General features: G+C 40.2%; 1 protein-coding gene across 1 annotated transcript in view; it reads left to right on the forward strand.

Annotated features, from left to right (window-relative positions):
- The window catches only part of snd1 (staphylococcal nuclease and tudor domain containing 1), a 221,806-nt gene that overhangs the window by 46,807 nt on the left and 148,445 nt on the right, over positions 1-26,554 (forward strand). The window contains exons 12-14 of the mRNA XM_047389164.1: positions 15,776-15,876; positions 19,701-19,811; positions 22,308-22,380. Coding sequence (XP_047245120.1) covers positions 15,776-15,876; positions 19,701-19,811; positions 22,308-22,380 — 285 coding nt within the window. The remainder of the gene's footprint in view (positions 1-15,775; positions 15,877-19,700; positions 19,812-22,307; positions 22,381-26,554) is intronic.

The following is a 26,554-nucleotide window of genomic DNA, read 5'->3' on the forward strand; positions in this document are numbered from 1 at the left end:
ACTGAAACCTAATCCTGCCTTTATACCTAAGGTTGCTACGGCTCTGCCATGCCGTGCCCTTGAATTAATGGCTTTCTACCCACCACCATTCTCTCAGGAGCATGAACGACTGCATACGCTCTGCCCAATACGAGGTCTGCGGTTATATGTGAAAAAAACAGCAGATTTTCGTAAATCAGAGCAGCTGTTTGTGTCGTGGGCTTCATCACATAAAGGAAAGCCTCTCACAAAGCAACGTCTTTCGCATTGGGTAGTGGGGGCTATTATTATGGCTTATGAGAGCAGAGGCCTTGCACCCCCTGAAGGTCTGCGGGCTCATTCCACTCGTGGTGTGGCCTCATCCTGGGCATTGTTCCAGGGTATACCTGTGGAGGAAATATGTGAGGCTGCCAACTGGGCAACCCATCACACCTTCACTAGGTTCTATAAACTGGATGTCACCAGGCCCATACTGGCTCACACGGTTCTGGGAGTGGGTTCCAGATTGCCATGAATGTAAGATGCATCTGTTGGTCTTCGAGTGAGCTTATCTGGCAATACGGGAGCAGAAATATCCCATAGTGAGATACCGAAATGAATGTTGAAAGAGAACTTTAGGTTAAGGATTTAACCCCGGTTCTCTGAAACATGAGTGAGGTATCTCACCAGATCACCCTCCTTGCAGGGAGCGAGGAAGAGGTGAGCTTATTAAACTGAAGATCACCTACGTGACGTCGGCTTTTATACTGGGAGGAAGTCCCTCCCATGGGAGCGGACGTCATTTCCGCCTGCCAGTCAAGACTGGCGTAATGTAATAGAGCTTCTGGGGGACAGGCGCTGGAGGCGTGTCCCATAGTGAGATACCTCACTCATGTTTCAGAGAACCGGGGTTAAATCCTTAACCTAAAGTTTTAGTTTGACTGAGAATGTACAATGCCAGCGTATTGATGACTGAACTCCAACAACCCTGCTAGTGGATGCAGCAAACCGTTCACTCGCACTTTCAAAACAGTCCAACTGAGGGTGTTAAACAAAAACATGCACCCACTCAAAGTCAAATGCCACAAGAGTTCCTTCTGGCTCTCTGTATGGGAGTGAGATTCATATCCCTGTCCCAGCGTCTCATCACAGTCATTTTAATCCTCTTCATTAATGTGTTTTAATGACAGAAAATTCAGCCCTAAGCCGGTTTTCGTCAAGTGAAGCGAAAATAATGATTATGTTTATTTGTTACGTTTGTGTTGCAAAATAATAGGGTGTGTTCATTAGAAAACATGGAAGCTGATGCCTTGTTTCAGTGTGAAAAGATTTGCCAGTGCTGCATTACAACAGTTTTCATCTCAGCTTCTTATATGTACATCTAAAAGACTTGTTAGCCCCCCTATGTTTAAATAAAACGTATACCTCTCATGGTGTACAGACATGATTAAAGATGACTTCACAGGTTTAAAGTACTTGTGGAAAGCAAAGGCATCCAGCTTTAATAGTTATAGTATTGTAAATCATAGGCCTAATAATAATCATACATGTGCTCTAAGGTTTAACATTTCCAACTTTATGTTGTACACTCGTGCATAATTTCTTACTTCTCTCTATATATCTTGCCTTGACTTCCAGCTTCTAAAGTTATCTTGGCTTAATTGTTCCTGCTCTGTACAAAAGCCTCAAGCTAATTGCTGATTGTGTTTATTGTAATGGGAGCTGTGCATAATTGTTTGCATCGAAAAGAGTTAGCTCCTTAAGTGTGTTGACTTGGCTTGTTTTTACTAGAGTGGTTCAGTGGGTCTGTGTACATTCTATATTGGAATGGATTGGATCACGTCTGAACAATTGTGAGCCTGTTTACATATGAGCACACGTCTTTAGAGAAATGTATCTGTGTTCATAAGAGATCATTATGTCCTAATGCAAAAAAAGCCTGAATGCAAATGCAGCTCTCACCTCTTAATTATGTTTTCAATATAAAAACCGCAGAACAACTAGAGTTCCTGTGAAGCCCTTAAAGGTAAATTTGCATTCATTGTCATACTTACATGCTATCCAATTGCTTTTCTTCTATAATTCTGGTTCTCATTGACTTTTTACTGTCGTTTAGCACTGCACTACATTTTCAAGCACTAAAAGTTGGCTAATAATTTTTTTTTTATTGAACACTACATTCAAGTTCGATTAACTTCACATAATGTCCTGCAAAAAATTAATGTCTACACCATATATCACTTAAGTATAAATCGACTTTACTGCGTAGTTCGTAATTAATGATGAATAGAAAATTTGACATCAGAATTAGATTTGAAATTGGTCCTAACCAGTGACCGGCCGGTGAAAAACGTAATTGTCGGATCTTTTTCTGACCACTGAACACGGTGACAGCAACACTCACTGGTGTGGATACTGCTACTGAGTGAGGAAGATCCAAACTTTGCGACTTTCAGTGGAATTGATGTGTTTTTAAAATGAAGCCAAAAGAAGCACAGTGATGTAAGAAGCTACTTGAATTGAAACTGTATTTCCTTAGGACATGTCTTGACATGTCTGTGGTTCATTAGGCTACAAGAGAATGAGACTTTCAGTGGATAACGGGAGGGCTGAACAGAGCAGCATTTTAAGCTATTAGTAAAACCTAGGCAGTAGGAAACCTACCAATAACGTGTTGCTTTATGCTGTGTTTAACTTTGAGCTTAGAGCTGGACATGACCTCGCTCCAGAGTTGAGAGCATTCTCCTTGTTGGAGAGCCATAAAATTTGCTATTTGGAGAGGTACTAAGTACTATTAGCAATATGAGTAATAGCAATATATTTTTCTCCATGTCATTCATTTAAACACAGAGAAGCATGTTCACAAGTAGATATTTTACACCACCATGTGGTACACACTGGTTTAATAAGATATACAATTTCTGGTTTATACAGGCAACCCTTAACTGCATTCTACTTGTGCACAGCCATATTGAATCCAAAACTCTGGGTTCTTCAGTAAGCTCTGATTTTCTCAACCAAATGGGAATGGCCTAAAATTAGTTTGAGGGGAGGCTTTACAAAAATACTATGGTTGGAAACTGGTCACAGAATCCTTATTGGTGCATATCTGTTTGAGAGTATATTCCATCACGTCTGGAGAACAAGTTAAAGCTAAAGTAGGGAGTCCTGAGATAACGGTGGACTTGCCCCAAAAGTCTGAACAAGCAAACCTTACAGGTTCCTCCCCCTTGCTCTCTGCTGTGCCACAGCCCTCCCTCCACACCTCCTTCCCCACAGCAGGGCGTGCCATGAACATGCAGGCTAGTAAGCAGGGCCACAGATGACGGCGGGTAAACATTCACTGGTAGGAACGAAACATTGATATGCTTTACATTGACTATGGCCTGCCCATACTTTGACTACAAACTTGGTCCTCAGATCATTAGCACAGCTCCATTAGCACAGCTGCAGCACACCGGCAGTGTTGAACAACGGCACACGCTGTGTGGGGGAGGGGAGGAGTGTGAGCAGGACAGAGACGTGTGTGATTGACACTGCCAAGACATTCCTTCTGGCTCTGATTGGTTGCTTCTGACTGGGAGTGGTGTATTTCTGCAAATGGCAGTAGGACCACTGGGAAGAGCCAGAGGAACTTCACAGAGCTTTTTTTTTATGATCTGTCTCATATTATACTGTCAGAATGTGCCACTTTTAACAAATATGTACAAAAAAAAATAGTTTTACAAAGGTTGCTTACTGAGGGTGTGGTGGCATAGTGGTTAGAACAGGAGGTTTGTGTTCACAAGGGGCCAGGTTTGTATCCCACAGATTACCACTCTGGGTCCCTGAGCAAGACCCTTAGCCCCAGAATGCTCCCCGGGTGCCTCACAGTGGCAGCCCACTGCTCCCTGTAGGGATGGGATAAATGCAGAGGACAAATTTCATTGTAATGTACATGTGCAATGACCAATAAAGATGATTATTAGGCCCGAGCAGGAAAACTGCAAGGGCCTATTGTAATCGCTCAAATTCTTATTATTATTCCGTTGCCTCTTTGCGGGGCAATATGGGGACTTTGCCATACCCCAAAACTCACCAAACTTCACCCAAAATTGTCCCCCGCGTGAAATTCTTGATCCTTAATGTTGTCGTCAGTGGGCGTGGCCAAATCACTTAACCACGCCCCCAAATGTGAGATAGCCCGAACCGTAAGTCGTAGAGATCTGAAATTCGCCACCATGCTAGAACTCCTCAAAACAAGAAAAAAAGTCTCTTGGGGGTATGCCCTAAAATGCACAGGAAGTTGGCCATTTTGGGTCAAAGGCCGATTTTTGCCCGTTTTTCACTTTTACTCACCTCGAACCAAGGAATCTGAAATTTGGTACACTTATGTATCTTCTCTAGACCTACAAAAATGTCTCTTGGAGCATTGGTCTAAACCCCACAGGAAGTCGGCCATTTTGGATTGAAGTTGCCATTTTGACCCTCTTTTGGGCGTTTTTAGCCCGCATATCTGAGCGAACTCCTCCTACAGCTTTTGACTTAGAGATTTCAAAATTACTCAGTATACTCTTAAGGCATTGGGGATCAAAAGTTATCAAAACCTTTTTGATACATGAAAGCGTGTGGGCGTGGCCACGCCACAAAATATGACTTCTCGCCATAAAACACTAAATTGATATAGCTCCTACAAGGAAAGTCACAGACAAATGAAACCTTCTGGGATTGATCTGCCTCTAGGCCTGAACAATATTCACTTGTCAGATGCTGACATCATCGAAGCCCCGCCCCCTGAGAACAGGAAGTAGCAAGTTTTCCTTTACATAGTCAATGTTTGATGTTCTTCACCTAATCAATGTGAAACTGTCCCAAATAACAGATAACTTGATGGTGTTACACAGTCGCCAGTTCTGACTGCTTTAGCTGGAGAGTGTGGCCATGATGGCGTGGCAAATTCTGATGTCACGCCACTGCCATACGTTTGCCTCTAAATTACACATGCATGGTCTGAATCACTCCAAACTGATAATTCTTGATCTTTGTCAACCCCCAAACAGCTCTATTGGATTACATTTAAATTTTGATCAATAGCGCTCCCTAGGACACTTCAAGGGCTATATCTCCCTCATACATCATCGGATCCACTTGAAATGTAGTATACATGATCATGACTTAATGATGGACATGTTGACACAGTCAATTGATGATGTCGTTTTAGCCCCACCCACAAACAAACAAGTGAGTGCTGCTTCCATCTGGAAGGTCAGATTTACTCGAAATTTTGAATGCTTTTTGCCAGACTGAAACTCTGCATGACCGAAGATCATATGACATGTTGCTCACAGTACCACTTAGTGACGACGTGTTGAAGTGAAGCGGTGTCATCGTCGGTGGCGTGTATAAGGTGATGCCAGGCTCCTGTGGTCGCTCAACAGCCCGAGTTGCGCTGAGGGGTGCGAGGGCCTTCAAAGCTGCTTGCAGGTTTCTAGTTATTCTTTGTTTTTTCCGCTGCCTCTTTGCGGGGCAATATGGGGACTTTGCCATGCCCCAAAACTCACCAAACTTCACCCAAAATTGTCCCCCGCGTGAAATTCTTGATCCTTAATGTCGTCGTCAGTGGGCGTGGCCAAATCACTTAACCACGCCCCCAAACGTGAGATAGGCCGAACCGTAAGTCGTACAGATCTGAAATTCGGCACAGTGCTAGAACTCCTAAAACCAAGAAAAAAAGTATCTTGGGGGTATGTCCTAAAATGCACAGGAAGTCAGCCATTTTGGATTAAAGGCCGATTTTTGCCCGTTTTTCACTTTTACTCACCTCGAACTTTAACAAACACCTCCTAGGGATTTTGAGCTATCGGGTTCATATTTGGTCTACATGCAGTTAAGGGATGGGGGATTAAAAGTTATCAAAATCGTGAGTTTTTGGCCATGTTTAGGGGGCGTGGCCGGGGCACAAACTTGGCGTTCGCGCCGAAAGTGAAAAATTGCAATAACTTTCCCAAACAAATTCCAAATCACACCCAAGTTAGCAGCAAGGAGGACCTTCGGGTTCCCGACAATCCTATGGGGTCATATGCTGACATCATCAAAGCCACGCCCCCTCAGAACAGGAAGTCGCGTTTTTCACTTGGAAAGTTGCCTCTCTGACCCTCTTGGCCCAATCAACTTGAAAGTGTGTAGAAGACAGATAACTAGTGGGTCTAACTTCGTTTGAGGCACAGTGACTTTTCATAAAAGGGCGTGGCCATGGCGGCACGGCGAAGTCAGACGTCACGCCATGGCCATACGTTTGCCTCTAATTTCCACATAGATCATCTGATCTGCAACAAATTCAATGTGATTGATCCTTCTCCAGTCTCCAACAGAGATATGGTGACATATTCGGTGGGCGTGGCCTAATTCGTCCACAGCGCCCCCTACAAAATTTGAAAAAATCAGCCCCAAGCCATGCTTTGACCGAGGAATCTGAAATTTGGTACACCTATGTAACTTCTCAGGACCTACAAAAAACTCTATTGGAGCATTGGTCCAAACCCAACAGGAAGTCGGCCATTTTGGATTGAAGTTGCCATTTTGACACAGTTTTGACCGTTTCTAGCACGCATATCTGAGCGAACTCCTACAGCTTTTGACTTACAGACTTCAAAATCACTCAGTATACTCTTAAGGCACCGGGGATTAAAAGTTATCAAAAACATTTTGATACATGAAAGCGTGTGGGCATGGCCACGCCTCAAAATATGACTTCTCGCCATAAAACACTAAATTGATATAGCTCCTACAAGGAAAGTCACAGACAAACGAAACCTTCTGGGATTGATCTGCCTCTAGGCCTCAACAATATTCACTTGTCAGATGCTGACATCATCGAAGCCCCACCCCCTGACAACAGAAAGTGTCCCGTTTTCCTTTACAGAATCAGTGTTTGATGTTCTTCACCTAATCAATGTGAAACTGTCCCAAGTAACAGATAACATGATGGTCTTAGACAGTCGCCAGTACTTACTGCTTTAGCTGGATGGTGTGAATATGATGGCGTGGCGAATTCTGATGTCACGCCACGGCCATACGTTTGCCTCTAAATTACACATGCATGGTCCCATTCACTCCAAAATGAATATGCTTGATCTTTGGCAGACCCCAAACAGCTCTATTGGATTACATTTCAATTTGGATCAACAGCGCCCCCTAGGACACTTCAAGGGCTATATCTCCCTCATACATCATCGGATCCACTTGAAATGTAGTATACATGATCAAAACAAATTCCTTGTATGTCCAAAAACATACTTGGCAATAAAGCTTTCTGATTCTGATGAGTTAATGATGGGCATTTTGACACAGTCAATTGATGATGTTGTTTTAGCCCCGCCCACAAACAAACAAGCGAGTGCAGCGTCCTTCTGGAAGGTCCGATTTACTCGAAATTTTGAATGCTTTTTGCCAGACCGAAACTCTGCATGACCGAAGATCATATGACATGTTGCTCACAGTACCACTTAGTGACGACGTGTTGAAGTAAAGCGGTGTCATCGTCGGTGGCGTGTATGAGGTGATGCCAGGCTCCTGCGGTCGCTCGACAGCCCCAGTTGCGCTGAGGGGTGCGAGGGCCTTCAAAGCTGCTTGCAGGTTTCTAGTTGTTCTTTGTTTTTTCCGCTGCCTCTTTGCGGGGCAATATGGGGACTTTGCCATGCCCCAAAACTCACCAAACTTCACCCAAAATTGTCCCCCGCGTGAAATTCTTGATCCTTAATGTCGTCGTCAGTGGGCGTGGCCAAACCACTTAGCCACGCCTCCAAACGTGAGATAGGCCGAACCGTAAGTCGTACAGATCTGAAATTCGGCACAATGCTAGAACTCCTAAAACCAAGAAAAAAGGTCTCTTGGGGGTATGTCCTAAAATGCACAGGAAGTCGCCCATTTTGGATTAAAGGCCGATTTATGCCAGTTTTTCACTTTTACTCACCTCGAACTTTAACGAACTCCTCCTAGGGATTTTTAGCTATCGGGTTCATATTTGGTCAACATGCAGTTAAGGCATGGGGGATTAAAAGTTATCAAAATCCTGAGTTTTCGGCCATGTTTAGGGGGCGTGGCCGTGGCACGAAGTCGGCGTTCGCGCCGAAAGTGAAAAATTGCAATAACCTTCCCAAAAAAATTCCAAATCACACCAAAGTTGGCATGAAGGAGGACCTTCGGGTTCCCGACAATCCTATGAAGTCATATTGTGACAGCCGCGCCCCCTCAGAACCGGAAGTAACTTTTTTCACTTGGAAAGGTGCCTCTCTGACCCTCTTGACCCAATCAACTTGAAAGTGTTTCAGAAGACAGATAACTAGTGGGTCTAACTTCATTTGAGGCACAGTGACTTTTCATAAAAGGGCGTGGCCATGGCGTGACGTCTGACTTCACCGTGCCGCCATGGCCATACGTTTGCCTCTAATTTCCACATAGATCATCTGATCTGCAACAAATTCAATGTGATTGATCCTTCTCCAGTCCCCAACAGAGATCTGATGACATATTCGGTGGGCGTGGCCTAATTCGTTCACAGCGACCCCTACAAAATTAGAAAAAATCAGCCCCAGGCCAGGCTTTGACCGAGGAATCTGACATTTGGTACACATATGTATCTTCTCAGAACCTACAACAAACTCTATTGGAGCATTGGTCCAAACCCAACAGGAAGTCGGCCATTTTGGATTGAAGTCGCCATTTTGACACAGTTTTGACCGCTTCTGGCACGCATATCTGAGCGAACTCCTCCTACAGCTTTTGACTTACAGACTTCAAAATCACTCAGTATACTCTTAAGGCACCGGGGATTAAAAGTTATCAAAAACATTTTGATACATGAAAGTGTGTGGGCGTGGCCACGCCTCAAAATATGACTTCTCGCCATAAAACACTAAATTGATATAGCTCCTACAAGGAAAGTCACAGACAAATGAAACCTTCTGGGATTGATCTGCCTCTAGGCCTCAACAATATTCACTTGTCAGATGCTGACATCATCGAAGCCCCGCCCCCTGAGAACAGGAAGTAGCAAGTTTTCCTTTACAGAGTCAATGTTTGATGTTCTTCACCTAATCAATGTGAAAATGTCCCAAGTAACAGATAACATGATGGTCTTAGACAGTCACCAGTACTTACTGCTTTAGCTGGAGGGTGTGAATATGATGGCGTGGCGAATTCTGATGTCACGCCACGACCATACGTTTGCCTCTAAATTATACATGCATGGTCCGATTCACTCCAAAATGAATATGCTTGATCTTTGTCAGACCCCAAACAGCTCTATTGGATTACATTTCAATTTGGATCAACAGCGCCCCCTAGGACACTTCAAGGGCTATATCTCCCTCATACATCATCGGATCCACTTGAAATGTAGTATACATGATCCTGAGTTAATGATGGACATTTTGACACAGTCAATTGATGATGTTGTTTTAGCCCCGCCCACTAACAAACAAGCAACTGCAGCGTCCTTCTGGAAGATCCGATTTACTCCAAATTTTCAATGCTTTTTGCCAGACCGAAACTCTGCATGACCGAAGATCATATGACATGTTGCTCAAAGTGCCACCTACTGGCGACGTGTTGAAGTGACGCGGTGTCATCGTATGTGGCGTGTGATGCCAGGCTCCTGCGGTCGCTCAACAGCCCGAGTTGCGCTGAGGGGTGCGAGGGCCTTCAAAGCTGCTTGCAGGTTTCTAGTTATTATTATTATTAGCTTTAAAGGCTTTACTTTCTTATGTCAGCACTCGAACCACTTTGTTAGGTGCTGCTTTAACTTACAGCTTTTTGGTCACTTAAGTTTGATGATTGCATTGTTTCTTCTTTGTTTTTTTTAAAAGAAAATGAAATAAATAAGAAACTGTAATATAGTAAAATGAACCCCATTTTATCAGTTTTGGACCGTTTCTACAGCTTTTCCCCATCAGGCATGGCAAACTGTATTCTAGATCTTAATAACGTTGATGCTTTTGTTTAAAAAGTAATGAAGTTATCATTTTCTGTTCTTTTGAACTGCTTTTTCACTTAGTGGTGTTAACTTTTAGTTTCTAATGTAATTTTTCTTTATTTGTGTAAAGCAGTCAAGTGAAATGGGAGAGTTTGTGACCCTTTTGGGATATATTCAGATTTCCTTTAGGGCCTTAAATTTTATCATCTCAATTTTAGGCTTTAGATATGTCCAGATTTTCTATACTCGGTCGTGAATTACATTAAATGGTTTCTTAAGTGTTAGGGTGTTATTACACCATTAAACAAAAACACACATACACAAGGCAGCACAGCAAATGGTTACTTTTGGTAATTTGGAAGCTCGAACTCAAATGTGTCTAAAAGATTTAAGAAGTCCAGCATCCACATCTCTATATGTTGCTCCACATTTGATTTAATATTGATGCTTGATCTTCCAAGTGTGCTGGTATTCTCTGTCAAGTTAGTTAGTTTGAAGTGGAGAGCTGCTGTCCATTTTCTAGCAGCACAGCTTCCTCCCTTCTCAACCTGCTAGATCAATAAAAGGAAGGGGCTCTGGAAAGTTGCTCCTCTTCTATTTCTTTATTGTTGCCAAGATACAAGGCTAAATCTGAGTTAAAGCTTCTGTCACCATGTATCTTTTTTTTTTTTTTTATAATACTTTCAAGTCTGAAAAAGCTGTGGGCTTTAGCTGCCTTGGCAACAAGAATGATTTAGTTTGGATAAAATGAAATCTCTGTGGTGAATGTTTGTGCATTCAGTTCTCAACCATCAAGTCTTTTATAATAATCTACCTTGGCCTAGTTGGCTTTTCAGATTGAATGCAGTGCATGCTGTTGTGTCCAGGGATATGTTGCATGTCAACAAATCGAGAAGTGTAGTTGACCTGCTTACTTTATTGCCAGTTTTTTTGAAAGTAATAAGCTGTTTGAAGAAAGGTCCAGGCCTTAATGTATCTGCAATAGCATTAACAGTGGCCGTCCATTTATCCAACTATTTATACTATAAATGTTCGAAGCAAGCTGCTGCAGTAGAGGACCAAAGCCACTCGACTTTGCGTTAACAAGACCGTTTTGATTAGTGTTGTGGGATAATATGTTCACTAAACTGTCCTTCTCTGTGAATTGTTAACTCAGGCTAACAGATTATGACTCATAGTTGATGAAATAAGGATGTAATCAGCCTACATCTATGTTTTTAAACTTTTTGTTAAGAGACTTGTGCTCAGAAGCTGCAAAGATGGAGAAGATTTAGGTGGAGTTTCCCCCTACAGCAGGACAATGATCCTGAACATACAGCAAGAGCTGGTTTTGTTCTGAGCTGACCCACTCCAGTCCTCAAGAGTCCTCAAGTATTGGAATGGCCCAGTCAAAATCCAAAAGTAAGACCTATTATGAATTAGTGGCAAGACTTAAAAATCACTGTAAACAGATACTCTCCATCCCCTTGAGTTTGTGCTATTTTTTTCTTTGAAGAATTGGCAGAAATCACAAAGATGGTAGAGGGAGATGCTGCTAAATATAAATCCACAACACACTTACAGATATTTGTAAAACAATTGGAAAGCATGGATTTCCCTTACACTTTACTGTTGGTCACTAATTTTTGTGAAAATACAAATATTGCATTAATAAATGTAAGATAAATCAAAGTTTGTGGTTGTAACATTAATATTTTTTAATTAGATTACAAAATGGGTTCTTTTGCACCATCAGGTGCAAACACGACTTCAGCAAAGCTTAGCGTTAATGTTTGACCTGCAAGCATTCTCATTTGAAGCCTAATGGCTCTCTAAGAATGTAATATATTTCATGATGTATAGAATAGGCACATTTTTCACCTACTACACCTTCTAGGATGTGACTAAGCATTAACTGCCAGTCTTACTGTGCTAAAGCTGAAAGCCTTAATGCCACTGCTCCGTTTTAGGGAAATATAGCTACGTTAAATTCCTTATTTCTATTAAAGTTCCCCATTTCTTTTATTTATAAGGAAAGCTTGGTGCATTTGATCTTTTATAAAGCATATCTAATATCCATATTCAGAAGACGTTTTCATTTTCTGGCAGGAGAACTCTATATTTGATAGCTTTGTGAGCCAGAAAAGAGCTGGGTTAGTACCTGGAATGGTCTTTGAAAAGGGCTTTACAGGAACTCTAGTGGTTGTTTATCTTTTATCAGGTTCATTCCGACAGAACCTGAATATAGTTTTTCAAATTTCTTTACAAAAGCAATGTAGGATGAAAATTTGATAGTAGTTTCCAGTCATTCATTTGTGGAGAGTTTTTTTCAGTCATTCTACATTTTGCCATTTTTGAATAACTTATTTTTATGTCCAAAACCCTCTTCTAAGTTATCCCTTTCCAAAAAAAATGAGGTGAGGCATTTCCTTATTTCCCCTTTCTCGTTGTCACTCCAACTCTGTCTGTCTCAGGCTTTCTTATATCAATCCCCACCCGCATTGAAATGGCAGAGCTTGCATGGTGACATAATCCCAAAAAGCTAGATTTGGCCAACTTTATAAGTAGTGCTTCTTGCACGCCTGGGTCTCAGCTTCATCAGAAAAAAAGTCAAATGGAAATGTTGCATTAAGCCACTTATCAGGGTTGAGCACATTCGGATAATCCTGCATGCTCAAAGTGGCTCCTGTTATGCAGCTGCTTGTGTAGCACTGTTAGTAACAGTTTTTTGCCTTTCATTGCCGGGCATATTAAGTGAGTGAATGTCTTATGTGCCGTATGGTATTTGATATAGAGTATGTGAGAATAGGAGCTGATTCCAGGGAGAATTTTAGATTTGGGTTCAAGTAGATTCAAAGATTTCATAACCTAAGTGAAGCTCCATTTTAGTCCACACTTTTATCCCTTTTCTTCAATGCATTTTGTTATTCCAGAATCAGAGCTTCTTGTCCCATTAAATAATATCCACCCCTGATTATAACCTTTGAAACACAGCCTTGAGCACTCAGCTCCTGATGTTCTCTGATCATCTTTTTATTCTCCTTCTAACGTTTTTTTTTTACAATAATCATATCCTGGCCTCTCCTTTGTGTTTGCCTCATTATATTTTTTTAATGGCCATGTTTAGAAGGTGCCTCAGATCTGAAAGGGTGGTGAAAGACCTTAGATGTACAGAACCATTGTTTTGATTTTCTAACATTTTCCTCGTGAAGCTTACACTATAGCTGTTCTTACCTGTGCATGTCTCTCTTTCTCTTCTACCTTCCTGCATGTTGCCATATCATTTCTGTTAGGAACTGTATCATAGTTACATGTGATGTGTGCATTGAAATTGGTCTGCACCATGTTAACGTGTATTTTTCAGGCTGATTTGTTGCTGGATTTGTTTGAAATAGGGCTAAAACAGAAAAGAAAGCTGTATAATCATGGTTCGGTAGGAGACAGCTGCTGATTTTAGTTGCAGCAAATCTTAACCTCCCACACCTTTCAGGGTAAGCAGCCTTTCACTCTGTTCCTGTCTGGGAAAGCCATTCATGCTGAGTCCATGTTGGACTCGAGTACTATTACTCACGACCTGGCACATGTTCTCTTTTCATTATAAGGCTTTGTGCAAGTTGTCTCATGTAGTTAAACCACATCAGCTGATAAATCTAAACCATCGAGGACATTATATTAGAAATCAAATTTTTAGATGAGCGAAGATCAGAGGCTGGCCAATTTCCCATTTCCAGCATTACTAAAGAATGTAAAATGTAAGCATCTGTCTCTGTTATTTTTGTTGAACTTAGGCCTTTCCCTTAACTTTCAGATTACCGAATGATTCAATCTTTTTAAACCCAGCAACATGGGCAAAAATTTAAAGCCTAAAAGCATAAAACTGACCAACATTGCTGTAATACATTTAGTCTTCCTGGTATCTACTTAAGTTGGCTTTGAGTAATTCTTCATCAGTTCAACATAATGTGCCAAATGTGCTGTTTTCTGAAAAATTCTAACTCTGTAGCAGCTCGAATGAACAGCAGACATGCCTCCATAGAAAACACACTTACCTTTTTAAATACCTGCGTGCACTTGTTGTTCCCTCCAACTTCACTTGTGGCGTACTCAAAATAGCTTTGCATCTTTCCTTAGTCACATCTTTCACACTATAGAGTATTATACTTAGATGCAGGGTCGTAAAATGTAATAAAAAGTCAACACTACTTCCTAAAATATTTATTCTCATGTCTTAAACTTGTACTTTTATTGTTGGCCTCTTCTTTTTTTTAAATGCATCAATGGCATTCATTTGTACTGAGATCTGTAGCTCTGGCTGAGGAATTTGAGTGTCAATATGTTGTGACAGACTGTAAACCCCAGATCTAGAGAAGCAATAAATCCAGTCAAAAGGATTTGAGTTTCTAAACTGCTGGTAACTTGTCAAGCCCAATCAAGTCAGGCCACCAGCCAATGTTTTTTTTTGGAACCTCTAAACTCGTGTGTTTTTCAGTAGATAATGCACAAAGACCCAAATGGATGTGTGCAATTGGACAAAATATCCTACAGATTGGATCCATTGCTGAGAATGCTCTTTTTCACTCATGCAAACATGTTGTATGCATGATTTGTTTAGCAGAGTAAACCAAATATTGCCATTCCTTCGTCACCTCAGCAGAACAAACACATTTAGTCTCACACCTCTACTGCTGTTCTTATCACTCTTCCAGCTCTCTGATCCATTCCCTGCCTTTTCACTTTCTGTTTCATTTTCTTTTGGGGATCTAATGGATGGATTTGCCTTATCCAGAGATCTGTTGGATGGCATGTGGAAAATGGGCCTAGAATGTCTCCAGTCTAGCTCTGCTGGTAGTAGTTTATAATATGTTCTATCCTTACCCAATGGGGTTTCAGTTGTCTCATAAAAACTATAGTTACTTTGTCCCTTTTGTTTTGTCATTATCATTTCAACACCATATTTATTGGGATAACTTGTACTTCTTTGAATCCTCTCTTCCCCCTTCATTGTAACTTTCAGATCCCTTCATCGCACTTAAAATAGGAAATATCTACTTCATCCTTCATTGCGTCTTTTTCACATTCTCACTGGGAGAAGACTAAGTGTTGTGGAAGAGACACGTGTGGGAAAAGACCCGTTAGCCTAATGAAAAGCACCCCTGGAGTCCTTACAATTTCCCTCCTCCCCAGAAATCACTAATGGTTCTTGGTGCCAAACAGCATTCTACAACCGTCTTCTCTTCCCATCTTCCCAACGTCCTCATCGTGTCAATCTATTGACAGGCTGCCGTTGTTCTTTCATGTCCCGTAATAGGCCTATGTGTGTTGTCTGTGCCTGACTCAACGATGTTGCGATGCAGAGCCAGATTCCACATATTTTTGTTCCTCCGAGCATCACACTTGTCTGACACACTTTACATGCAGCTCCTAAACAGTCGATTCTATGTGCCAGTGTGCCTGCATCCCTCCCTATTAGCGCTGTCTACATGTGTTTGGCCCACAATGCAGGCTTCCCCTGTCACATGCCTGTGGAGATATGCACATGCTCACAGCTGAGTGACAACATTGTATCTTCAGGGTGAGTGGGTTGGAGTCTATCCCCAGGGAGCTTTGTTAGGAACGCACTGTGTAGGGTCATTTGGGTTTCATCGCTGCTCTGTGTGTGTGTCCCAAACACCCACGGTGTGTTAATACTACTCCTCTGGGGAGTTTTACAATGCTGCCTGATGTGATCCACACTGACTGGGGGTGACCTTGAGAAGTGGGACAAACAAAAAAAGGGACCCACAAACACTGAGAGAACACTCCCCACAGTAATTATTGTTGTAACTGATGGCACTGACTACTCTTGGTGTCTGTATATTTTTTGATTGGTTTTGTCCGCCCCCACAGGTCAACGTGACAGTGGACTACATCAGAGCTGCCACTGGTCCAGGAGAAGGAACACCTGCCTTCGCAGAGCGCACCTGTGCCACAGTGACAATCGGAGGAATGTAAGTAATAATTGGGTCTGCCAAAATGAGTAAAATCCTTTTCTACCTCTGTGTGAGTTGGTTACAAATACAGTGCCTTGGGAAAGCCATTTTTCAGAACCACAAACTACAATGCATCTTATTGAGATTTTGTGTTGTAGGCCAACTTAATCTAGCGCATTCAGACCACCTTTTGATGTTAAATCTGCAAGTCTTCAGGTTTATGTCTTTGCACATTGAATGGAGTCCCTTCTTTAACTTCATTTTTCAACTCCTGCTGCAGAATCTCAATTGGATGTATGTCTGGACTTTGACTGGGCCATTCTAATTCAGAAATATGCTTTGCGCTAAACCACTCTATCGTAACTGTGGCTGTATATTTAGAGGGGTCTAAACTACATTTCATCTTACAGTCCATTCTTACATGCTTTGATGGCCCTAATTAAGAAAAGCATTCTCACCGTATGATGCTGTCACTGCAGGTTTCACAGTGGGTTGTGGTGTTTTGAGGTCAATATGCAGTGTCGGTCTTCTGCCATGTAGGGCTTTCCTTTCACAATAGCTTTCTTTTTACCACTCCTGCATATAAGCCAGATTTGGTTGACAGCATACTAAAGGAATTGACCTGTGTGAGCCATAGTTGTCTGTTTTTGGATGATTGATTGAACAATGTTTGTTTTATGACTTACCCCTGCTTTAAACTTCTGCCCAACTTTTTCCCTGACCTGTCTGGTGGGTTCCTTGGTTCCTGAATAAAAGGCATTACACACTTCTCAGCTTATTAGTTTAAAGTCATACATCATTTTCCCTCTACTTGACAATAATGTATTACTTTGTTGGTCTATACTAATATATCTAACATGTAATACTTTTTGCAAGGCACAATACAAGATCAGATCATACAACATTTTAGGTTGACTTTATCAACACATTTCATTTTACTGCTCTAATTTCATCTGATCAGATACAACAGGATCATTTTTAAATGCTTTGAATTTGTAAGCTTGTTAATCAGAACTTAAACTGCTTCTTTGTTCAGAGAAGGGTCAGCTCAGTGCAAACAATTATATTCTGTCTGCTAGCCTGTCTTTGAAGGAATTTGGTTTATCGTGAGATCACAGATATAAGTGCTTTTCAGAGGTTGAAATTTAATCAGAACCAACGCAGAGCTTTAATGGCACATTGCTAGAAACGAGGCTTTAGAAGTCTGTTTTCCCTCAAAAGAACGTTTGAAAACCACACGTCATGTCCCGTCCCCCCCCCCCCCCCCCCCCCCCCCCTCATTCAAGTCATAAAGCAGCATCACAGGCACACGTGTAATTTAACCAGTCTTAGTTGTGATGGCGCTTGTCTGTACAGAGGTCGGAATCTGCTTTTGTAAGCATTCAATTAAAATCTGTCAATATTTAGTATATCAAAGCATTATTTCTAAACAGCCCCACAAGATTTGTTTGGGTCCCTATCCTTTCATATTTTTACTGTTTTGACGTTTCCACACCAGACCTTTTCAGACTTGCTAGCTGACTAAAATAAATCTCTTGCACTTTTCCCTTGGTGTAAAGGTAACATTGATCATGTTACAGTTTTTTGTATTAATTTGTTGTGTCAGTAGATTGCAAGTACATCTCCAAAAAGTTTAATATAGTGAAAAATGTCAATATTTTTTGTCACTTGTTTCAGTGAATCTCATTATTTAGATGCATTACACATGGAGTGAAATATATAAAGCCTTTATTTCTTTTAATTTAGTTGCTTATGGCCTCCAGATAATGATACCCAAAATTCAATGTCTGAAAAAGTTGGTTATTAAAAACTCATGAAGTCACATCCTAATCAGCTAATTACCTCAAAACACCTGCAAAGGTTTCCTGAGCCTCTAAAAGGTCTCTCAGTCTGGGTCAGTAGGTTGCACAATAATGAGGAAGACTACTGACCGGACACAGATGCGCAGGAGATAGTCATTGAAACTCTCCACAAGGAGGCTAAGCCACAAAAGGTCATCGCTAAAGAAGCCGGTTGTTCATAGTGCTGTATCAAAGCATATTTGCAGAAAGTTGAGTGGAAGGAAAAAATGTGGTAGAAAAAGGTGCACCAGCAGCAGGGATAACTGCAGCCTTGAAAGCATTGTCAAACAACATGCATTTAGGAATTTGGGGGAGCTTTGCAAGCAGTGACCTGAGGCTGGAATCATCACATCAAGCTCCACTATGTACAGAGGAACCCGATACATGGGCTACAAATTCCGCATTTCCAACCACTCCTGAATCAGGGAAGATGTCAGAAGCATCTTACCAAGCCCAAACAGAAAGAGTACTTTAAAAAGTCCTCTTTTTAGATGATAGTGATGTTTGCATTTCATTTGAACTCATTGATTTTATGTAATCTAATTTTCTGAGACACTGAATTTTGGGTTTTCATTATCTGTAAGCCATATTCATCAAAAGTACAAGAAACAAAGGCTTGCAATATTTCACTTTGTGTAATTAATTCATATGAGTTTCACTTGAAATAAGTTATAAAAAACACACATTTTTTTAGTTGTACCTGTATATCTCAAAACCATCACATTTGTCCTTAGTATCGGCATATTGTAAAGAACAATCTCGTCACGGGCCCATGTCTAAATCTAAGATGAAGTTTACCTGATAAACTGTGGCTATGGGACTCCAGTAAACATTGTTGACCAATAGGTTGGCCAGTCTCGTTTTGTTTTGCTTAGGGCTCATATTTTATTCGTCTACTGGTCCAGTTTGGGTTTAGAATCTGAGGAAAAATTTAGAAAAATGAAATAAGAAAGAAATTTGCAGTTTCATAAAATTATACTAGAGATTTAAACATGTGAATGAATATTTATATCCACAAGTCATCACAAGAACTTCACTACCAAAAAAGTGATATTTAATGGTCAAGTATAGTAGTATGGATTTGTTTTACTGCTGACTTTGTAAGTACAGCCTATCACAAGTAAATGAACATGCATAATATTTGTTTGTTCTAACAGATTATCAACAAAAAATATCTAGGAAAAACCTCAAATATCATAAACTACTCTATAATTAAGTGAAATAAGTTACTTGGTCACTTATTAACTCACTAGGTGACAGCACCGTTGGTGGTAACACAGAGGTCAGACCTTTCTTGCGGTTGATCAACAGGTTTGGATACATTTCAGGAAGGATTTTGGTCCACCTCTGTTTTCAAATACTCATCAAATCCCGAGGGTTCAGACAGTGTTGCTCCCTTCGGAGATTTGGTGAAGAGGTTGGAATAGAAGAGATTGATTCTCTGATGGGAGTCTTTTATACATTGCAAGTTAAGTGCTTTCAAATAGAGGCAGGATAAATTTGCGGGCCTCATGGGAAAACTGATCTGTGGGGGTCAGAATTCTGGCTAATCGATTGGGGTCGATACAAATTTCTCTTGATCAAATTAATTTATTGGCTTTATTTGAAACCTTTATGGATTTTCTTTTAATTTGCCTTTTTAAACTTTCAATAAAAAAGCTAGATTCTTAATTTTTTTTCAAGAGTGTAAACATAGAAATTCAGTATGAGATTAGATAATTTTTTCCCTCACCATACATGCATACAAAGTAGATCACTGTTGTAAAATGGCAACGTGTGTTAGAAAAAGAAGCAAGAAGGGACGAATTGACCCGGAGCCAACATGATGTTCTTAAACTAGGGCTAAAAACTATTTATCATAAATTCAAAGCATTTCATTTTTAGATGTTTGACTTTTAAATGAAAATATCTTTTTCCTTTTGTTTATTAGTAAACCTTTTTTCTCATAGGTTTTGGAACATGAAGTCTAAAACTGTGAAATGTCTCCTTTGTTTCTGCCAGTAACATAGCTGAAGCTCTGGTCAGTAAAGGTCTCGCCACAGTCATCAGATACAGACAGGATGATGACCAGCGCTCCTCCCACTATGATGAGCTGCTCGCTGCAGAGGCACGGTGAGGGACTCCTCCATTCTACATCCATCTTTTACATGACACGGGGTTCCTTCATGACTGTTTATGTTTCTCAAAATGTTTATAAAATGCAGCATTACCCATCTTCTGTGAATTACCTTGCACTTATAAACTTGATAAATAGTCTTTAAGAAAGGAGGGAGAATGTAATGACCCTGAGTGTTTACCCTCTTACGTAGGTAAGTTATCCCCATGTTAATTCTTAAAATTTATTTTAGGAGTGTCGCCATAATTACTTACTGCCTATCAGGCTGGTGACTCACTTCTTGAGGAAACATGTTACTGCTCTTAAATATTCACTATTGCACATATTAATGACCCCTTTGGATTCCTTTCCTCTCTTCCTTTGAAGGTTTTTCCTTTTTTTTTTGTTTCTTTTTGTATGCCTGGGCACACATACACCTTCCCGGTCACCAGACGTTAAATCGGCGTCTCTCTTTACTCAGGCCTTATGAATATAATTATGTGGAGGTGCAGTGGAGAGATTTAGTACAAGCTTTATTACTCGGCCATAGATTAAGATCTGCTTGGTGTAGGTAGAGCAGATGCAGCTGCAACCTTTTTATAGCATTAACTCTTTCTCTCCCCTGTCTTTCACACAGTGTCACTGGCCATCTGCCCTTATTTCTTCTCCTGTCCATTCCTGCCATCTCTCCTCCTTTTTGTATGTTTTGTCCTTGTTTTTTCCCCTTTGCTGCTCTCGTTTTGTCCTTCTATGGCCTTGCTCTTCTGGGTCTTCTCTTCCTCATTTCTTTTTGTCACTTTTCCATCCCTCTTTGCTTCTTTCCATCCTGCGCTCTCGCTCTCTCTCTCTGTCCCTGGTGGGGTCATATAAGAGATGATTAGCGGTTTCTGTCTATTGCCTTAGTTATATTTTTAGCTCCCATTGCATAAAGCCAGTGGCTGACAGCCTTCAAGGAACCTCCTCTAGGCTATTAAAATGCCCATCTTTACTGTATAGACTCGCATCAATGTAGATGACCTATCTTAGCAACATCTGCGTCCATCTCAGTGACCCATTGCACAACAGGAACTTGAAGTTATCTTCATCACATTTAATGTGTTAAGCTTTTTAAAGTAGCTCTAAATAGTAGCAGTCATCATGGAAGACCCTTAGCTGCTGCTAAAGACAGATTATGTCTCTTTATTTCTCTTTTCACATTTATGGAGCTGAGTGTTCTTCCCATTAGGATTCCTCAATAACTACGATCTAGAATTTTTTTTAACCCCTTAATCTTGTCTGGATGAAGAGAAAGTAGTACTTTTTATTAGAGACGCACCGATATCAAAATGCAGGCAGATATCGATATCCGATGTTAATATCACTGTTATGGCCAATAACAGACATTTACAGATATTATATATCATATATATATATATCACCACCCTTTCAACACCGTGAAAAAACAACCACACTACTGAGATTGCTTCTCAGCTTCAGTTAAACACCCTACAGTCCTGCACTGCATCAGTCCCATGGCCAAACAAATACCACATGGCCAACCCCCTCCCCTCCCCTTCCAGAAACACATACACAAACAGCAACGACATGGTGATAAATATCGGTTATTATCAGCAGAGTTTTAATTATCGGGCCGATACCGATGTCAGTGCCCATATATCATGCATCCCTACTTTTTATTCAATGTACAGGTGTAAAGGTGAAACACACATTAATTCAGTATATACATAGTTAGCAAGCACTTTATTTAGATTTTAGCTTCCAAGTATTGGAAACTTACAAATTCGGTTTTGCACAAAATTTAAATAGGATAAAATACAAATTTAAAAAATACACTTTAATTCAGAAATGTTAGTGTTCAGTCATGTTATGGGCTCTATAATAATGGGGGAAGACTGCTGACTTCACAGTTGTACAGCAGTCACTGACACTTCCGATAAGGTGGGCTGTTGTTCAGAGTGCTATATCCAAGCATATCAATGGATCATTTAGTGGAAGGAAAATGTCTGGTAGAGAAAGAGGCACAAGCAGCAGGATAACAGTAGTCTTGAGAGCATTGTTAAAGCAATGGTCATTATTATCTGAAGCTTACCTGAGCTAAGGACAAGCTTTATGGAGATGCTCATTTTTGGACCTGCTTTTTAGCATGCTGAAATTTCTGTATTTAAACATAAAAGCTTTTTCTCATGGGTTTTATGTGATATTCAACATTCATTCAATCAGTTGTTTACAGCACATGAAAATCAAGACACACTTTGCTCTAAACAGTTAATATAAGCACTAATAGGAATAAACCTTTGAAAAATTCATTGTATGTAGTAAAATTATATATTATCAGTTTGACTTTTTAAATTGAATGGCAAAAATACATGAGCTTTTTAAGGAAACTGTTATCTAACCTGAAATGTTCTTGTATTAAACCTTATGCTTGTTTGGATGCTGCGTTATAGAAGTGGGGGTGAATGAATGAATGGATGGATGGATTGATTTTTAATGGTATTATTGTTTGATTGCAGGGCCATCAAGAACGGAAAGGGGCTGCACAGCAAAAAAGAGGTCCCCATCCACAGAGTGGCTGATATCTCAGGGGTATGCGTCTTTTTTTTTTATAATGCATGTATGCTCTTCCTACGCACGGAAGTAAGATGGTTTACATGATTTGGATAATAGGATGAGCATTCATTTTCTGTGACTATAATTAGAATTAAATCATTTTAAATGTGGAGTCATTTGCACATAAACAACATGACTCTTAAAAGTTACGTTAGGGCTAGCAATGCTCAGAAAATGATCTATAATCATCAACTCATCCTTAGTGGCCTCTAAAAATAAACATCATTAATAAAGGCATCTCAGTCCTTGCCTGTTTACGTGTGCTCAGGGGCTTGATTGAGGCGTCATTTAGCTAATGAAGCTTGATTGGGAGGGCACATCATATGAACATTATTGTGGGGAAATCCATAAAACCGTGCAGTAAAGGTTGATTGCTGCACTGTTTTTCATATTTTTTATATGCGTAACCCAGGAAGTTGTATTTCATCCTTCCACTTTTGTTCTTTACTCTTCAAACATTCCAAAAAATTGTTTCTGCATTGCATACAGAGGGGTGAAGTCATACACAAAAATGTCAATGTATCTAATACAGTGAAGAACATTTAAATAAAAGTGAGCAATTCTTTGTTCATTCCCTTAAGTGAAAAAAGCAGACTGAAAAATGAATAATATTGAATTCATCAGACTTGCAATAAATACCTGAATAGAAATGAACCAGTACACTTTACTTGCTGGTTTGGAAGGAAACCTCAGCAATGTCTTATAAAATTAGGAGAAAAAAATCCCAACTAAGTTTAAAAATATAAATTTAAAAAAAGTATCCAAAGCAAGTCTGGATCAGTATGGTATTTTGATTTGGGACATTTGTAGAATTCCTGAAAATAGTTTTCAACAAAATCACTGGCACTTCTCTGGATGTCATTAAAAGAAATTCTTATTAGTAATCCATGATGTACTGTGTTTAGTTACATTGAGAGATTGACCGTTGGGCCAAACTGAAGGAATTATTTTGCTTTTCTTATTTTGATCAGTAGATGGAAATTTAAATAATTGGATAATTGTCAGTTTATGTACCATGTTAGGCACTAATGGGTCAGGTTGGCAACTATGTTTAGTGTGAATGTTGTTACTGAAAGCAGATAGCTCAAAGGCAGCTGTTTTTCAGCATCATTGAAGTGTTTAAGAACTATCAGAGGAAGGAGAGGCTGTGTGAGAGAGTGATACCTAATGCAGATAACAGGAAGACTGAATGTACTCGATCAAAGTTTTTTTTTATTTTTAGCTTTTAGCCTCAGTCGGTCATTGTATATGCTCGATTTGGAAATGTTGACAACCTTTTGTAAATGTTAGTTGAGACATTGATTTACATTTTTATGTAAATATACACAAACTGAACTTTCATCACTAATATGCTAATGAATTAATAAAACCGTGTTTTACAGCAACTCTTCTCTTGGCTCCTAATTTAATTAATGATTACTCATTGCAGTAAGACTGGAAGAAAATATCTTGAGTGCTGTTCTCATATTGCATATTATGGCATCAAGGCTTTACACAAAATATGGGATTAGCTTATAATTGTGGAGGGCATTGTAAATAAACTTAGTTTCTTCTAACCAAAAACTTTAAGTCTCACACTATAAATGGTTTTATTTAACAAAAATAGAAATGTCTTACTATAATTGTATTTTTTTATGCCATATGTATGTCTACAACACTCTAGTCACACTACATTTGTACTTATAAGCTGTACCCTGTCACTGGGTTCAGGTCAGCACCATAATGTTGCTGCAGAACCTTCCCTTAACTTTTCTGTCTGTCTCGAGTAGGACATGCTTGATTTGCAGCACGATCTAGGACTGTTGCCAGCAATTGCTTGCATGTGTGGATGTGCTGGCACACGCACAAACACCAGTTGTTTGGCAAGGTTAATATAATGAGGATTTTTTAAAGCATTACTGGGACCAAAATAGCATTCTTGCTCACCAGCCCCAACATACTTTCCCCTTCCCTCTAAATACACAACCACACATAACTCTTCACAGGCACACCCATCCCCTCTCAGAATTACACACTCCTATACGTCAGCATCCTTTACTAAAGGTCTGTTGAAAGGGATTATGCACATTGAGTGGGATGCAGTCACAAATAGTGCAGAGATAGGTTTATAAATGTATACTGTAGGAGATGCACTGAGCTAGTGGGAGGAGAGTGGATAAAGCACTTGACTCACCTCATGCCTCTAAAGGTTGCATAATGAGGTCCTCTTCTTTCACTTGTCTCTCCCTTTTTCTGAACCAAGTTAGGCTGCACAGCCCACACATGCTGCAGGTGCGGTAAATGTTTGTGTGAACTGGAGTGTCATCTCCCACTCGAGGGGTTATTTTGGAATGCAGTGGGTGGAGTTCAGGTGGAACATCTTCTGATTAAAGTATATACCCCTCACTAACACACTCTCATTTGAGCTCTGCTGATGACATGCACTTTATTTTGTTTCTAGTAAATATATTCCTGCTTTGTGTCACTCCCCAGTGGAAGGATAACATGAAAGAAAAATATTGATACATTTTATTATTGAAAAACTATGAACTCTCATAAATTCACTTTACCAAATGGTAAACTCGTTTTTTCGCTCCGACTTTGTGTCTGAGCCTTTGTTCCTACTCCTGTGTCCACGCTGGCTCTTCCAAACACAACACTGGTCCATGACTCACCGGTCTGTTGTGCCTACATGCTCATCCCTGGAGTAGGCTCACATTAAATTATTTTTTTATCATTTGTGAATCTTCCCTTGCTACTGCAGCACTAGTTCTGCCTGAATACACGATTTAGCTCAGTTTGTAATTTTTGGCCCGAGTACACCAATACGTTGATAGTCACTCTTACTGACAGAGATGGCAGCAGGAAGGGAGAGGATTATTTTTGATTGGGTGAGGTTCCAGATGTGTCACATAGAAGCAAGGCAGACTTCATTAGGCCATACTGTGATATAAAGATGTCTGGAAAAAGGATGCTTATTCTTCGTCTTGTTCACTTTTTGCAGTGTGTTTGAGTGAAAAACATCATAAAAGGCATATGTTATCATTTCTGAAACATACTGTTTTCATCTCATGAGTTGTATTCATTTCTGTGATCACAATCCTGAAAAATGTCAAATTGCATAAAAGAAAAAAACAAGCAAAAGGCAGCCAAATAAGTTGCAGAACAGCAACAGTGAAATGCCAAGCTTTGGCTCATGCATTACAATTTTCAGCCAAAAGTAGGGATGACCAAGTCTCCAGCTTGAGTTTATAAGGTAAGATTTTTCTCATTTATCCAGTGACAAGAAGGAGGTCAGGAGAAATGTTAAGTGTAGAAGCTTTGAAGTCAATCAAGCTGGCACTATATGGATGGATTTAAAAGCACCTTGTCACAACCTACTCCTGCCTGTAATTTATGACTGTGCAGTGACCACTTTAGGCAGAAAAATGTAATTTAAAACTAACATTTTAGGAGCTTTCAGATTTTTTCTCTGGTTCTGACCAGCGTTTTTACTCTGTGCTTTACATGCTTGAGTATGTTCCTCCCAACAGCTGTCACTTAAATAACCTACTCTACAGTACGGTGTCTCACATTTTGCCAATTTGTTTCTTGTGAGGCTTTAACTAGACGATAGTAATGTAGCTGTGAAAACATTCAGAGGTTTAAGTCTGTCACACTATTTAAATGTCTTCAAAAATTCCCCTCTGCCTCATGTGTGGCAAATTCTGCACGTGCTGGGAGATGGCAGCTGTACTCAAACGCATTCTACTTCATTTGGCTCAGACACTGAGGAAAAAATAGTTTTAGCTGAAGCTAATTATCATGGCTCAACAGGCAGGACGATTGCTCGGTGAGAGGGGTTAATGACTTAATACAATCTAGGGACAATTGCTGAAATGTCTTTCTTACACGAAAAATAAAATCCAAGAACTGAAAAAAGAACACAAAACCCTTCAAAAGAAACTATTTCCTTTGCTGATAAAACTTTGTCGTCTCTATGGTCTGGCTGCTGACTCACTGTTCGAGCAATCTGTCTTAGCCCTGGCATGAACGGTGTCCTCTGTGTCGAGTATAGGTTGTGGCTACCCTGAAACCCTGAATTCCAATTGGACATTGGACATTTTGGAGAATTCTGAGATTTTCTTTTCCAACAGAGGGTAATTTTATTGGATGAGAAGAAATCTTGTTC

The sequence above is a fragment of the Girardinichthys multiradiatus genome, chromosome 17, assembly GCF_021462225.1.
Source record: "Girardinichthys multiradiatus isolate DD_20200921_A chromosome 17, DD_fGirMul_XY1, whole genome shotgun sequence".
NCBI classification, from domain to species: Eukaryota; Metazoa; Chordata; class Actinopteri; order Cyprinodontiformes; family Goodeidae; genus Girardinichthys; species Girardinichthys multiradiatus.